The following is a 15,406-nucleotide window of genomic DNA, read 5'->3' as shown; positions in this document are numbered from 1 at the left end:
ACTGCCTATGCCGATGCTGAGTGACTGTCCTGTTATGTTGATTGTCTATCCTCTTCCTCCTCCGCTGATATGTTGGAAGAACATTTCTGGTTCTGGGTGATGCCATCAGCCCAATTTTTCTGCCCCTGTTTAACAGGGGCGTTTAATTACAATTTTTGATGCAATGCTTTGCAGCAGGGCTAATTCCTGCAATAAAAATAGAGTATATGGGAGAGGTTGCAGTGTTGTGGCACCAGCACCAGTACCTAAGGCCCAATTTTTCTGCCCCTGTTTAACAGGGGCGTTTAAGTACAATTTTTGATGCAATGCTTTGCAGCAGGGCTAATTCCTGCAATAAAACTAGAGTATATGGGAGAGGTTGCAGTGTGGTGGCACCAGCACCAGTGCCTAAAGCCCAATTTTTCTGCCCCTGTTTAACAGGGGCGTTTAAGTACAATTTTTGATGCAATGCTTTGCAGCAGGGCGAATTCCTGCAATAAAACTAGAGTATATGGGAGAGGTTGCAGTGTGGTGGCACCAGCACCAGTGCCTAAGGCCCAATTTTTCTGCCCCTGTTTAACAGGGACATGTAATTACAATTCTTGATATAATATTTCACAGGAGGGCCCGTTCCTGTGCCCACCCAGAGTAACTGTGAGGACTTATAGTGTTGTGGCACCAGCACCACAACCACCAAAGGTAAATTTTTCTACCACTGTTCAACAATGGCATGTAATTACAATTCTTGATATAACTGTCCACAGCAGGGCGCTCCAGTGCCCACCAAGAGTCACTTTGAGGGCTTACAATGTTGTGGCAAAACCAACACCTTGTTCCGCCATTTCTGCAGAGCATATAGGGCAGGCCCCTACTTTCAAACATCCAACTTACAAACATCTCCTACTTGCAAACGGAAGTAGACAACAGCAAGTGAGATGAAAAAAGATGGACGACAAAACAAATTATACAGGGGTGATAACCCTTCCCTATGTTTTCCAAAAAGCTTAAAAATAGTTTTTTTGACTGGAGCTACACTTTAAAAATGTACCAGTTGAAAATTACAAACAGATTCAACTTAACACAACAAACCTACACAGTCCCTGTCTTGTTTTCACCGCCTATATACTGCGGTTCTGAGTATATAGGGCCTGGGGGCCACACGCATTTCCTTTTTTTAATATGGGTACGGGGTTCCCCTTAATATGCGTACAAGACCCAAAGGGGCTGGTAATGGGCAGGGAGGGATACCCATGCCATTTTTCTCAATATATTTCAACCATATTGCAGGAACCAGATATAACATTAAAACCGCAAGCAGTTTTCAATGATGTTATTTCCGTTTAATGTCATTTTGTGCAGGGACTGTTCTAAACACGGGAAACACGTGGCACTTCACAGGCATACTACAGACACCCCCCAGGCACCATATTTAAAGGAATATTTCACTTTTTTTTCACTTTAATCGTCATTAAAATCAGTGCTCCCGCCAAAACGGACATTTTTAAAAACATTTTAGGCATTGATCCATGTCCCCTGGGGCAGGAGCCAGGTCCCCAAACCCTTTTTAGGACAGTATCTTGCATATTAGCCGTTAAAATTAGCACTTTTAATTTCGAACGTTCAAGTCCCATAGACTTCAATGGGGTTCTAAAGTTCATATGAATTTGGGGTCGTTCGAAAGTTCTGGTGCGAACCGAACCGGGGGGTGTTCGGCTCATCCCTACTTGTAGTTGTCGATCTCAGATTCACCTCAGATTCTCCTGGGGCTGTACCTCTGCTGTGCATATTATGAGGGGCTCCCACCATCCCTGTGCTATGCTCATTATGAGGGGCTCCCACCATCCTTGTGCTGTCCTGACTTCCTCCTGGGGCTGCTTATTATGAGGGCCTCCCACCATCCCTGTGCTGTGCTGACTTCCTCCTGGGGCTGCTTATTATGAGGGGCTCCCACCATCCCTGTGCTGTGCTGACTTCCTCCTGGGGCTGCTGTCAGTGCTGTATATCACGGTGCTGGTGTCAGTGCTTTATGTCACGCTGCTGGTGTCAGTGCTTTATGTCACGCTGCTGATGTCAGTGCTCTCTGTCATGGTGCTGGTGTCAGATCACTCTATCACGGTGCTGGTGATCATCTCCTGCACCCTTTTCTTTGCCTACCCTGACCTTCCCTCGCCTCCATTGCCTCATGAGTCCTGAATTGTCAGAATTTCACATATAAAAAAGAATGCTTGTAGTTGTCGATCCCAGATTCACCTCATACATGTGTTATGTCATTGGCCATGTGGTGGGACTATGTGTGCACAGCTAGTAATTATTTTGTGGCTGCAAATATGACCTGTAGGTTTGTAAAGTTTGCCATCCCTGTGCTGTGCTGACTTCCTCCTGGGGCTGCTTATGATGAGGGGCTCCCACCATCCCTGTGCTATGCTGACATCCTCCTGGGGCTGCTTATTATGAGGGGCTCCCACCATCCCTGTGCTATGCTCATTATGAGGGGCTCCCACCATCCCTGTGCTGTGCTGACTTCCTCCTGGGGCTGCTTACGGTGCAGGTGTCAGTGCTGTATATCACAGTGCTGGTGTCAGTGCTTTATGTCACGCTGCTGATGTCAGTGCTCTCTATCACGGTGCTGGTGTCAGATCACTCTATCACGGTGCAGGTGTCAGTGTTCTATATCACGGTGCTGGTGATCATCTCCTGCACCCTTTTCTTTGCCTACCCTGACCTTCCCTCGCCTCCATTGCCTCATGAGTCCTGAATTTTCAGAATTTCACATATAAAAAAAGAATGCTTGTAGTTGTCGATCCCAGATTCACCTCATACATGTGTTATGTCATTGGCCATGTGGTGGGACTATGTGTGCACAGCTAGTAATTATTTTGTGGCTGCAAATATGACCTGTAGGTTTGTAAAGTTTGCCATCCCTGTGCTGTGCTGACTTCCTCCTGGGGCTGCTTATTATGAGGGGCTCCCACCATCCCTGTGCTGTGCTGACTTCCTCCTGGGGCTGCTTATTATGAGGGGCTCCCACCATCCCTGTGCTGTGCTGACTTCCTCCTGGGGCTTTACCTCTGCTGTGCATATTATGAGGGGCTCCCACCATCCCTGTGCTGTGCTGACTTCCTCCTGGGGCTGCTTACGGTGCAGGTGTCAGTGCTGTATATCACGGTGCTGGTGTCAGTGCTGTATATCACGGTGCTGATGTCAGTGCTTTATGTCACGCTGCTGATGTCAGTGCTCTCTATCACGGTGCAGGTGTCAGTGCTCTATATCACGGTGCTGGGGGTCATCTCCTGCACCCTCGTCTTTGCCTACCCTGACCTTTCCTTACCTCCATTGCCTCATGAGTCCTGAATTGTCAGAATTTCACATATAAAAAAAGAAAGCTTGTAGTTGTCGATCCCAGATTCATTCATACATGTGCTATGTCATTGGCCATGTGGTCGGACTATGTGTGCACAGCTACTAGCTAGTAATTATTTTGTGGCTGCAAATATGACCTGTAGGTTTGGAAAGTTCACCTCCCATTGATGTCAATGGGGCCCGCCGCGAACGTTATGGTCCGCGAACTATCGGCCGCGTTCCATCACTATTTACAATTCTACACATGAGAGTCCCCTTTCTTTCCCCCATGATCGGTGGTATTGTGATTTGAATGTGAGGCTGAACGAATCATCTATAAGAAGCTAAGCCAGCAATTTCCCCCACAAGTGTGTTTGACCCTGAGGGGTCTCGTATTGAGGTGAGAGGCTGGGGGAAACAGGGGGTGCACTGGTGGAGCACTGAAGGTGGAGCGTCTATCTTTTTGTGAAGCATGTCTGCATATGTGACAACACTGCATGACCATTAGATAAACTGTCACTTTTGGATATTGAGCTACTGAATAGCACTGGAACTTTTTTGAACACTTGTATTGCACATGGACCTTTTTTTTTTTTTTTTTTTTTCTTAGCTATTTTTGCATTGTGATGTAGCCACATATTTTCTGCGATATTTGCACTTTTTTTTTTTTTTTTTTTTTTTAAGATAGTTTTTATTGAGGAAAATGCATAGATGTACAGAAAATTACAACATGCTGGAAAAAAAAAAAAACATTACCTAAACACAATCAGAGTTCTTGGCAGAAACAAAATCAAGCACTGAGCATTTGAACATACAAACTGTCGTAGGGTAGCTTGACTACCTTGGGTCACAACTTATCAGAGATAAGTGATTTCGGAGTAGCTCTCACAAGGTAGAAGGCGAGGGAGCCAAAAACAGAAAAGAAAGAAAAAGAAGATCAAAACAAATTGGTATGTTGTGGGGTTGTAAAAGATCTCTGTCCTCAAACTTAAAGCCAATTCGGTCTGGGGGTGAAGATGTGCGGGGTTCATTTGAGGATAAGGCTATTTGAGCCTGGGTGAGCGCTTGCAGCCTCTGTAGGCTTGTTCATGAGATCGTGCCTACCAGGCCGTTTTTGTTTTGGGGGGCCCATGTTGAAAGTCGGTGGACCACATCAGTGGATTGTGTTTCCGGGGTTCTGTACTGCTGATATTTAGTTGTATAGAGTGAGTCTACAGAGTGGGGGATGGGGTCAGGATGGGGAATGATTAGAAGGGAGAGGGAGGGGGGGGGGGGGGCGAGGGGATGGGGAGTGAGAGAGAAAAGGGGAAAGAGGAGGGGGGAGAAGAAAAAAAGGGGGGGTTTGAGTGTTTTTATATTTGCACATTTATGTACATATATATGTAGAGTTATTGATTTGTGTCACTTAATAGGTGGTCTATTTTAAAAGCCAGTGGTACATACCTTTTTTTTACATCTTATTAGATAGCGTGGAGAGCATTATTTATGTTAGCAGCTTCCCTTAATAATATATTTTTTTAAATATATAAATATATATATATATATATATATATATATATATATATATATATATATATATTTTTTTTTTTTTTTTTTTTTTTATTATTAGTTTAGTTTAGGTTTGATTAGTTGGGGTTGTGCGCATTAGTACCTTATTTATATTAATAATTTATTTATTTATTTATTCTCTCTCTTCTTTATACAGTATATTTTCTAAGTAGGCTATATAGCTGTGTAGTAAAATAAGGCAATAAACTTACTTGGCATATTTGAATGACAATATATTTATCATGATGATTGATTAGCAAATAATGATACATTACCACCAGAATAAACTACTTACTAGTCTGCTGTGTGCAGTGGCTACAATCTTACAGTTGTCATAATGAGCAAAGAATGATACATAGTACATGAAATATGACATGTTCTCATCAGCTGACACCTTTGTATCTCTAAAACCCCATACACACTATCAGATTTTCTACTGATTTTTTTCCTTGAGATTTACCAAAACCATATAATAGGAGGCCAAACCTTAGGGGTTTCAATTAGTATACAAAATCAGGCAGGCCCTTGTACTACATTGTTTTTGTAAAGCTGAAGACAAAAAATCAGCAGAAAATCTGATAGAGTGTTATATGAGACTTCACAATCTCCCCCATCACATCACACAAGGATCTCATGGCACCGGCTGATGTTTTTGTTCCCGGCTCCTTCTACTCAGCTATAGATGAGCAGAGTTCTGTATTAGAGAGGCATGTTTACTGATCTTCACTCTTCACTCATCTAATGTGAAGATGATTGTAGTGGGAGATGTGAGAAGATTGTTTTCTGATGAGAATGTGTGTAGAAAAGCAGGTAGAAGGAAGAATGGGACACACGCTCAGGAGGATGGATGTGTTTGCAGCCTCTGTGTTCAGCCTCCTGAGCAGATCATGAGAGCGGTAAGTGACAGATCGGTAAGTGACAGTCCAGTGAGCAGATCGGGTCCCCGATAAAGATTGGACATCCTTCTATTTCTTATTATAATCGTTTTTCTCTCTGCCAGGGAAACACAACAAGAGAGAGAAGATTCCCCAACACTGGAGTGACAGTGAGTGGGCGTGTCTAGCGTGTAACCAATAGCAGTGCAGAAGGCAAGTTCTATATCAACCAATAGAAGTGCAGAACGTCTCTATATAAGGCAGAGCACCACACCTACACAATATTGATCTATTTTCCAAACCTCGTTGAGAATCATGACTGAAACTGAGAGCGCCCCAGCCGCCGCTCCTCCAGCGGAGCCCGCCGCCAAGAAGAAGGCGACTAAGAAGGCGGCAGCCGGAGGAGCCAAGAAAGGCAGCAAGAAGCCGTCCGGTCCCAGCGTGTCCGACCTCATCGTCACAGCCGTGGCCGCTTCCAAGGAGCGCAGCGGGGTCTCCCTGGCCGCCCTCAAGAAGCTCCTGGCCGCCGGAGGATACGATGTGGACAAGAACAACAGCCGCCTGAAGATCGCCATCAGGGCGCTGGTGACTAAGGGGAGCCTCGTCCAGGTCAAAGGACATGGAGCCTCCGGATCCTTCAAGATCAACAAGAAGCAGCAAGAGGGCGACAAGGCCAAGAAAGTCACCATCAAGAAGAAGCCATCGGCTGCGGCCAAGCCCAAGAAACCTGCGGCCGCCAAGAAGCCAGCCAAGTCCCCCAAGAAGAAAGCCCCCAGCAAAGCAGCCAAGAGCCCCAAGAAGGCCGCCAAGAAACCGGCAAAGGCTGCAGCTGCTCCCGCCAAGAAGGCGACAAAGAGCCCCAAGAAGCCCAAAGCTGCAGCCAAACCGAAAAAAGCTGCCAAGAGTCCGGCTAAGAAGGCGGCTAAAGCCAAGACAGCAGCCAAGCCCAAGAAGGCCGCTCCGAAGAAGAAATAAGAATACCTCCCTCATCTCCACCCCCCAAAGGCTCTTCTCAGAGCCACCCACCTCCTCCTATCAGAGCTACACCTATCTACCTACACATACCTACCTACACCCACATCGCTAATAGCACACACAGTGCTCCGCATGTCATTTCCAATAGAGGAGACACAAATCACATATGAGCGCTGATTGGCTGCAGAACGGCTGATTAATATTTCATTCTATGATGACATTTATGCGGAGAATCATTCTAATGATCGGGAGACACATCATCCTCCGCTCATGTTAGAATGATCGGCAACAAGACTCCTGTGTTATGAGGAGAATGGAGTGTTTTCTAAACATAAGTTACATTCATCATATGTGTATAAAAATAAACCTGTATTAACGGCTCAGTAACTAATAGTGTGATCCTCTAAAGGCTCTTCGATAAAGCGGCTCATTTGGATTTATAAATTGGCCGCCAACATAACATATTTGCAGCAACAGTAAATCCCCAGGTGGGCGATAATGAAGGAATAATGAATTTCCAGATTTGTTTTTCTGATCTCCATTGCGGATGTATTCCTCCCTGTAATGTGTGCCGCCCCAGCAGAGATGTTTGATCTCCGATGATGAGGGTTGTAGTATGGGATGAGGTAGTAGAGGACACCCCTGACCCCCCCATAGTGACATCTCCACGTGGGCTGTGTAAGGTTTACCCCCTCCCATTATATGTTCTAATCGGATTTATCTTCAGATCTCTAAAGACTTGACAAAAATACTCTTGTTGCCTGGAATAAGAAATTGTCGGGTTTCTAGAAAATGCAATGATGTGTCTTGTGTGAGAGAATGTGAAGAGTCCAAACAGACAAAGATTGTAAAATCTGTTGACAGGAATGTTCATTTTACTCTATAACGTCCCATTGTATTGTGTTGGGTACATAGAGCAGGTGTTGTTACTCTGGGATTGTATTGGAAATGATGTTACAGATCAGATTTGCTTACAGACGGAGCTTCCGAGTGCAGAGAAGGATGAGAAGAAAGAAGTGATGTGGTGGGAAGGATTTGTATGATGTAGTGGAGATGAGATAGTATGGAGCTCTCTGAGGAGGATGTGGTGGCTCTGAGAAGAGCCTTTGTTGTTGTGGGGGGTGGCGATGAGGAGGTCGGTGGGGGGTTTCTTAGGCCCTCTCTCCGCGGATGCGGCGTGCCAGCTGGATGTCTTTGGGCATGATGGTGACCCTCTTGGCATGGATGGCGCAGAGGTTGGTGTCCTCGAAGAGTCCTACGAGATAAGCCTCGGAGGCTTCCTGCAGAGCCATGACGGCGGAGCTCTGGAAGCGCAGGTCGGTCTTGAAGTCCTGGGCGATCTCTCGGACGAGGCGCTGGAAGGGCAGCTTGCGGATGAGCAGCTCGGTGGATTTCTGGTAGCGGCGGATCTCTCGGAGAGCCACGGTGCCGGGCCTGTAGCGGTGAGGCTTCTTCACTCCGCCGGTGGCCGGGGCGCTCTTGCGGGCGGCTTTGGTGGCCAGCTGCTTGCGGGGAGCTTTCCCTCCGGTGGACTTACGAGCGGTCTGCTTGGTTCTTGCCATGGCTGATCAATGCTTCCAATCTCCACAAGGAATACAAGTGTGAGAACTCGGGCTGTGCGGCGTCTATTTATACACATCACTGCCTTCTGATTGGACAGCTAAAACACACCCCTTTTCATGATTGGTTTGCTTAAAAAAAGCGGCATTTTTAAAATGCCCGCCAAGATCTGCCCGTTCTCTGTGTTAGTAGAGTTCTCTTCTTTGTGGGGTGGGGGAGGGGAGTTCCTCCACATCACACAATGTGTAAGGATTAGGAGCTCTCACATTGGACTGCTTGTCTCCATAATAAATGAGATGACAGAAAATCCTCCTCCGATCTCACTGATCGGATTATTCCGTTCTTAGTGAATAACAAGTAGAAAGGTGACTTGTACAGCTTGTTCCATCCAGCACAATTCTGTACTAACATGGAGGGACAGATCGCTGAGCAGACAATGAATCGTGTCCCAGCCAGCCAGCATTGTCCTCCCTGCTCCGGCCACATCTGGGATCGGTCGGTGTTCTCATTGGTTTCTATCAGATCCATGTGGATACAATTCAACTAAACTGCTACAATGTATCCTCTATGGAGGAGCAACACTGACACCTGCTGGTGACAAGAGAAATGACTTCTGTGCGGGGATCTAGGACGTGCTACAATCAGATTTCATTGTTTTCTTTCCGAATCTAATTTCTAAGAAAAATAGGTGATTACAACGTAATCTTTGGGAATGAACACAGGGCGACTTCTAGATTGCATAATTAATCTGATGAATTTGCATTAAGGTTTTGTCAGAAAATTCACTAAAAACATTATTAGAACCATATTTCTCACGATATCTTCATCATGTTTACTTTACAATGAAATCGCAGCTCTGATATGGTGTATGTGAGTGGCTTCTACAAGAGCCTTTGTGTCCTGCTGGGATGATGGGGGGTGTCGGGGATTTACTTGGCGCTGGCGTGTTCGACTTTGATACTAATTATTATAACATTAATAAAATACAGAATATATATATTGTGCCGTTTACACAACTCTTTACAATAAAAATGGCGACAGTACAATCACAATACATTTCAATACACAAGCAATATGAGGACCCTGCTAATGGAGTTTACAATGCAAAGAAATGTTTTTATAATGAAGGATTAGAAATCCTCCTTCTCAGTGTAAGAATTAGAAACATTGAGATTGGATTATGTTTCCCATATCTCAGCAAATTAGATGGCAGAGGGTTAAATGTTCCCTGTAACCCCCACTTTCCAATCTATGTATTGCAATCGGAGGCATCTGATATTTACCAAATATATATATATTGTTTTGTTTTTAATTAGAGGAAAGACACACACACTTATATATAGAGGGATACAGACCAGGAAAGCCAACGTGTGCCCAGCTGATGATCTAAATCCCCCATCTAAGGTGAGTAGATGATTATGTATAATAGTTGGATTCCCATGAAGAAAATAGATGCTATATGACACATTTGAATCAAACACAATGTGATGTGTAAGTAATATTTCTAAGCAGATGATCCCTAAACGATTTAGTAAAATTAAGAATCCCCTTGTATATGTGTCTCTGCAGACATTAGTCTTACATAAGCCATAAAGCAGAAAGTAAACGTGTAGGTGAAAACGATATATACTATATTATAGAAGTGTTATCCTTATATACATAACTATCCGCTTTCAATTTACGGGAAAATAAGGTCCCATGTGTTCTGTAAGGTGGAGCAACACTGACACCTAGTGGTTATGAAATCCAGGTCTTCTATACGGAGATTTGGAAAGATATACAATGTGATTGGATGGAAATAAAATGTCAGGAAATTCGAAATAAAGGGAATCTGCAACACCAGCTTGTATTGGGAGGGATTTCTTACTATAATACAGCTTCACATGTCCAACTTCATCAGATTGTACAATTGTTATAATCGGTTAATTCTTCATTGAATGTATTTAGAATCTCTAATTGCGACAAAATGTGATGAGAGCTCATTGATGGAAATGGTGGGTGGCTCTTAGAAGAGCCTTTGTGTCTTGTGTTGGGATGATGATGGGGGGGATGGGGGATTACTTGGCGCTGGTGTACTTGGTGACGGCCTTGGTGCCCTCGGAGACGGCGTGCTTGGCCAGCTCTCCGGGCAGGAGGAGGCGGACGGCGGTCTGGATCTCCCGGGAGGTGATGGTGCGGCGCTTGTTGTAATGAGCCAGGCGGGAAGCTTCGCCGGCGATGCGCTCGAAGATGTCATTGACGAAGGAGTTCATGATGCCCATGGCCTTGGACGAGATGCCGGTGTCGGGGTGGACCTGCTTGAGCACCTTGTACACGTAGATGGCATAACTCTCCTTCCTGCTCTTCCTCCGCTTCTTGCCGTCCTTCTTCTGGCTCTTGGTCACGGCTTTCTTGGAGCCCTTCTTGGGCGCCGGGGCGGACTTGGCTGGTTCAGGCATGATAAGGGTTAATGTGATCTCTGCTGTTTGAAGCAAATGTGTGCTGGAGCCGCCCTCATGTGCTGCTTTTATAGGCGTCCTATGCAAATGAGTCTCCTCCCCTCCTCACTCTTCTATTGGAGGATTCAGTCATGTGATGGGGAGGAGTGTTTTGCTTTCCTTCTTCGTTTACTGATTGGTGTAGAAGCAATTCAGAACACTATTGGCTAGCTTGAAAAGTAGCCAATCAAAGTGTTTGATGTCACAGCATTGACTGTATAAATATAAGGAGACCCTAGAAGGTGGTTATCTTTGTCAGTGTAACGACACAGGAATCTCAAAATGTCTGGCCGTGGAAAGCAAGGAGGCAAGGTTCGGGCTAAGGCCAAGACCCGATCATCCCGGGCTGGTCTGCAGTTCCCAGTCGGCCGTGTTCACCGTCTGCTCAGGAAGGGCAACTATGCGGAGCGGGTCGGGGCCGGAGCTCCCGTCTATCTGGCCGCCGTCCTCGAGTATCTCACGGCTGAGATCCTCGAGCTGGCCGGCAACGCCGCCCGCGACAACAAGAAGACCCGCATCATCCCCCGACACCTCCAGCTGGCCGTCCGCAACGACGAGGAGCTCAACAAGCTGCTGGGCGGCGTCACCATCGCCCAGGGAGGAGTCCTGCCCAACATCCAGGCCGTGCTGCTGCCCAAGAAGACCGAGAGCCACAAGGCCGCCGCCAAATCCAAGTAATCCCGACAACTCCTTTCTACTCCCAAATCCTTTCATTTCTACAACACAAAGGCTCTTCTCAGAGCCACCCACATCTCTCTACAAAGAGCCCCCCACATCGCATGCAATCAGCCCTCAATTGTCTGCATAGCTTTACACAGGAAATACATTCTTATTTATTCACACTTCTAGTACAGGAGATCTGTACAGGGAGGACAATGACTACATATAAAGAGCCTGGAAATCATTATTGGGGGATCCGGTCATTTTACAGGGACTGATCGTCATTGTCCTTCAGACTTTAGTTCTGTTGAATTTATTACAGATCAGAAATCATTCATTATATAATAAAACAATCACCCCCGACTGATCAGCAGCACAGATCTCAGAATGTCCCTATTATGGCGGGCGGGGTATGGAACGGATTGGCTTCATTTATCATGGAACCTTCCCAATCACCTCAGATCGGCTAATCTGACAGAAATGTAATGATACAAAGTTTCAGTTCTTCCGGGGAACGTTCCAGGCACTTTATAAACGCGCTAAAATATTATATCAAGGGGTTTGTATACAGAATCATAGAGAATGTTTTCTATAGAGATCAATGGAAAGTCTACAGAACGAGTATTTACTGGGCTGAAAACGGAATAAGATCTCAGAAGACATTTCTTTGGATTCCTCATCAAAAACATTATTGGCTCATGAAGGGAACGCCCACAGGTCTAATTGGCTCATATTTCAAATTGCTACTTTCGAATTTGCCCGCCAGAATTCTTTAGAACGTTACAGAGAAATTATCAGCCCTATTATACCGCCAAATCCGACACTGAGACATTTATCCGAGAGATATCAGCGATTTATTTTGAAACGGATTCATCCGGAATAGAAATCGATTCAAAAGATTGTTGAATAATGTGAAATATGTTCTCTGTTATTAGATGTATAAAAAGTGAAAGGAGTATTAAATGGTTTTATCTTAGAAACATAAATGCGATTTTTTTTCTCCCCTTCTTTAGTAATCTTTTATAAATATGGAATTGTTATTAACAATAGTAACTGGTGATTTGTGTAATCTCCGAAAAAGAACTGGAAGAAGAGGTTTGTCATCAGATCTGTATAGGATCCTGGGACTGGCCTCTATCAGTTACGGATTTCCTCCATATTACAACTAGAATATTAATAAATAAATACGTGAATGGACTGGTAGAAAACATGACACTGCCAGATACATAACGGTGTGTACAATAAAACACATAATCAGATCTGCCTAGAATTATGTAACTAACTGAAAAAAAAAGATACAAATATGTACTATGAATCAATAAAGAAAATATTGCGATTCTGACGAATTACATCCGTTTCCATTCAGCAAAATATTTAAACGTTTCTAAATAAATGACATTTTCTGCAGTGTAATACATGAATAGACCCCGCCCCTTCTCATCAGGTCCGCTCATCTTTACACAGGAAGGTGAGATGTAGGAAAAAAATGCATTTCTTTGTTTGCTTTTCAAAATAATCTTTATAAATATGAAAAATTGAAACTGATGTTTGTGTTATGAAGTGTTAAAGATGTGTGTTCTTTGTGTAATCTCCAGGTACACGTGCGATAGCTAACTGACCATACACTGTTCGATCTGCTTTACTAAAGCGACTTAAGAACACAACAAAATGATTTCTCCAATGTTGTATCTAATTGGGTAGAGAGTTGATCTATAAAATTTTACAATCTGCACTCAGGAGGATGAAATATAAAAACTTTACTTCTTCCACCAGTAACAAATGAAGGAATCCGATAATTGTACGGAAATCCTCCATCCATTCCCTGCTGAGATTTGGCGCTACACTAGATCTGCTTCTCTGGATGGAATGTTCATAAGATCCCATACACGTGATTCGATTTTGTTACCAAAGCCGTATAATAGGAGGTCAGACCTTAAGAGTTTCAGTGAATACAATCAGGCAGACCCTTACACTACATGGTTTTTGAAAAATCTGCAGAAAATCGAAAAGTGGGTTATATGGGGCTTTAGACCTAGTAGAGAAATGTTCAAATAAAGCTGATCCGATCCCAGTTCTGGACGTTTCCTGACAAACCCAAACTACTGTTTTTAATTGGCCCATTAAAGATTAGAATCAATCGCCCCTCATACAGTGTGATCACACTTAGATCGCCTACATAGGGTGAATGTCACGTGTCCAATCCCGAGAACAAACCCCCCGCTACAGAAATGTGTACAACGCGTCATTCATTTTCCACGTTTACTTCTACTGATAACAAATAGCGGTATGTAGTTCTTTGTATGAGAAGGTGGGTGGCCCTGAGAAGGACCTTTGTGTAGATGAAGTAGGTAGGTGTCTATGAGGGTTTAGCCTCCGAATCCGTAGAGAGTGCGCCCCTGGCGTTTGAGAGCATAGACGACATCCATGGCGGTGACGGTCTTCCTCTTGGCGTGCTCGGTGTAGGTGACGGCATCGCGGATGACATTCTCCAGGAAAACCTTCAGCACTCCGCGGGTCTCCTCATAGATGAGTCCGGAGATGCGCTTGACACCCCCTCTGCGGGCCAAACGTCGGATGGCGGGTTTGGTGATGCCCTGGATGTTGTCCCGGAGCACCTTCCTGTGCCTCTTGGCGCCTCCTTTCCCCAGACCCTTCCCTCCTTTACCGCGACCAGACATGACGAAGGATTTTCTGCTCAAACAGAAACTGAGCTCCGCTGTCCGCCTGCCCTCCTTATATACAGCCTGGGCGGACCTGATTGGAACCTTCCGGGGAAAGAGGCGGAGTCACACCCATCCATTACAAAATAATAGAGAATGTAATTCCTGTAGTCAGATACATTAATGCAACAGCAATTACATGTCCAGAAGATTCATTTATTCCTTCTTCTCAATTATTTATTTTCTATTTATACCTGGAGATTACACGGAGAATATGAATCTTTAATACTTCATAACAGAAAAACAAACAGCAGTTTCAATTATTCATAGTAATTTCATATTTATAAAACATTATATTGAAAAGGAAACAAAGAAACACATTGTTTTATGACATCTCACCTTCCTGGGTGTAAGGCAGTGCGGACCTGATGGGAAACATGCCGATAAGGGGCGGGGTCTTTTATTACACTGCAGAGAATTTCATTCATTTAGAAGCTTTTAGATATTTTGCTGAATGGAAACGGATGTGATTCATCAGAAGCGCATCTCACTATCATGTTGTAGGGAGGATGCTACATTCCGACTTGGAATAAAAGAGAACATATGGAAATGTTTTACATTTTTTTATTCAGTAATCTTCAGAATACATTTCTATTTATTCCGGATTAATCGATGGAAATAAAGCATTGATGATATCTCTGGGATAAATGTCTCATCTGATGATCTCAGTGTCAGATTTGGCGGTATAATTGGGCTGATTATTTCTCTGTAAAATTCTTCGCTATTCAGGCGGGCAAATATGAAAGTAGCAATTTGAAATCGGAGCCAATCAGAGCTGTGGGCGTTTCCTTCATCAGCCAGTAATGTCTTTCTTTTCATAATTTTAAAAGAAATATATTCTGAGATCTTTCTCCGTTTCAGTCCAGAATATATTTGTTCTGTAGACTTTTCATTGATCTCTATAGAAAACATTCTCTAGCAGGGCGGGTTCTGTATGGTGGAGAAAATGAAAAGACGAGAAGAAATGTGACATTCATATTTCTAACGGATGTATTATTCTTGGTTGGATAAACTGCCCGACAATTCAGAGGAGCGTTGATCGATGTTCCCGGAGGAAGAGATATCAGATTTTAGTGTCGGATGTCTCTATCTGAGATCATTGGAACGTTCCATAGAATTCCGGCGGGAAATTTGTATGAATGAATTTCATATTTGCACCAATCACAGATCTGGGCGATTTCTTCAGATAATAAAACGTATTTTCCTTCCAAGGAGTGTGAAGGAGGATCTGAGATCTGTGTTCCTTTCAGCTGGGGGAGGTTTGTTTGGTATT

At 44.2% G+C, this 15,406-nt stretch overlaps 4 protein-coding genes across 4 annotated transcripts; 2 read left to right on the top strand and 2 right to left on the bottom strand.

Annotated features, from left to right (window-relative positions):
- The first annotated feature begins 6,032 nt into the window (after nucleotides 1–6,032).
- LOC143955306 (uncharacterized) lies at nucleotides 6,033–7,103 on the top strand. Its single transcript, XM_077465380.1, has one exon. The coding sequence runs from the start codon at nucleotides 6,057–6,059 to the stop codon at nucleotides 6,714–6,716; it is 660 nt and encodes a 219-aa protein (XP_077321506.1). The 5' UTR covers nucleotides 6,033–6,056; the 3' UTR covers nucleotides 6,717–7,103.
- A 470-nt stretch (nucleotides 7,104–7,573) lies between these two features.
- On the bottom strand, nucleotides 7,574–8,328 carry LOC143955307 (histone H3). Its single transcript, XM_077465381.1, has one exon. It carries the CDS (start codon nucleotides 8,276–8,278, stop codon nucleotides 7,868–7,870), a length of 411 nt encoding a protein of 136 aa, XP_077321507.1. The 5' UTR covers nucleotides 8,279–8,328; the 3' UTR covers nucleotides 7,574–7,867.
- A 1,792-nt stretch (nucleotides 8,329–10,120) lies between these two features.
- Nucleotides 10,121–10,768, bottom strand: LOC143955308 (histone H2B 1.1). The gene has a single exon (XM_077465382.1). It carries the CDS (start codon nucleotides 10,712–10,714, stop codon nucleotides 10,334–10,336), a length of 381 nt encoding a protein of 126 aa, XP_077321508.1. The 5' UTR covers nucleotides 10,715–10,768; the 3' UTR covers nucleotides 10,121–10,333.
- Nucleotides 10,769–10,988: 220 nt separating this feature from the next.
- On the top strand, nucleotides 10,989–12,399 carry LOC143955304 (histone H2A.J). The gene has a single exon (XM_077465379.1). The coding sequence runs from the start codon at nucleotides 11,036–11,038 to the stop codon at nucleotides 11,429–11,431; it is 396 nt and encodes a 131-aa protein (XP_077321505.1). The 5' UTR covers nucleotides 10,989–11,035; the 3' UTR covers nucleotides 11,432–12,399.
- Nucleotides 12,400–15,406: the final 3,007 nt, after the last annotated feature.

This window comes from Lithobates pipiens, unplaced genomic scaffold (assembly GCF_037356315.1).
Source record: "Lithobates pipiens isolate NorthernLeopardFrog02 unplaced genomic scaffold, aLitPip1_a1.2 Scaffold_35, whole genome shotgun sequence".
NCBI lineage: Eukaryota > Metazoa > Chordata > Amphibia > Anura > Ranidae > Lithobates > Lithobates pipiens.
Note: the sequence above shows the minus strand (reverse complement) of the source record. Positions and strands in the feature narration are given on the sequence as shown.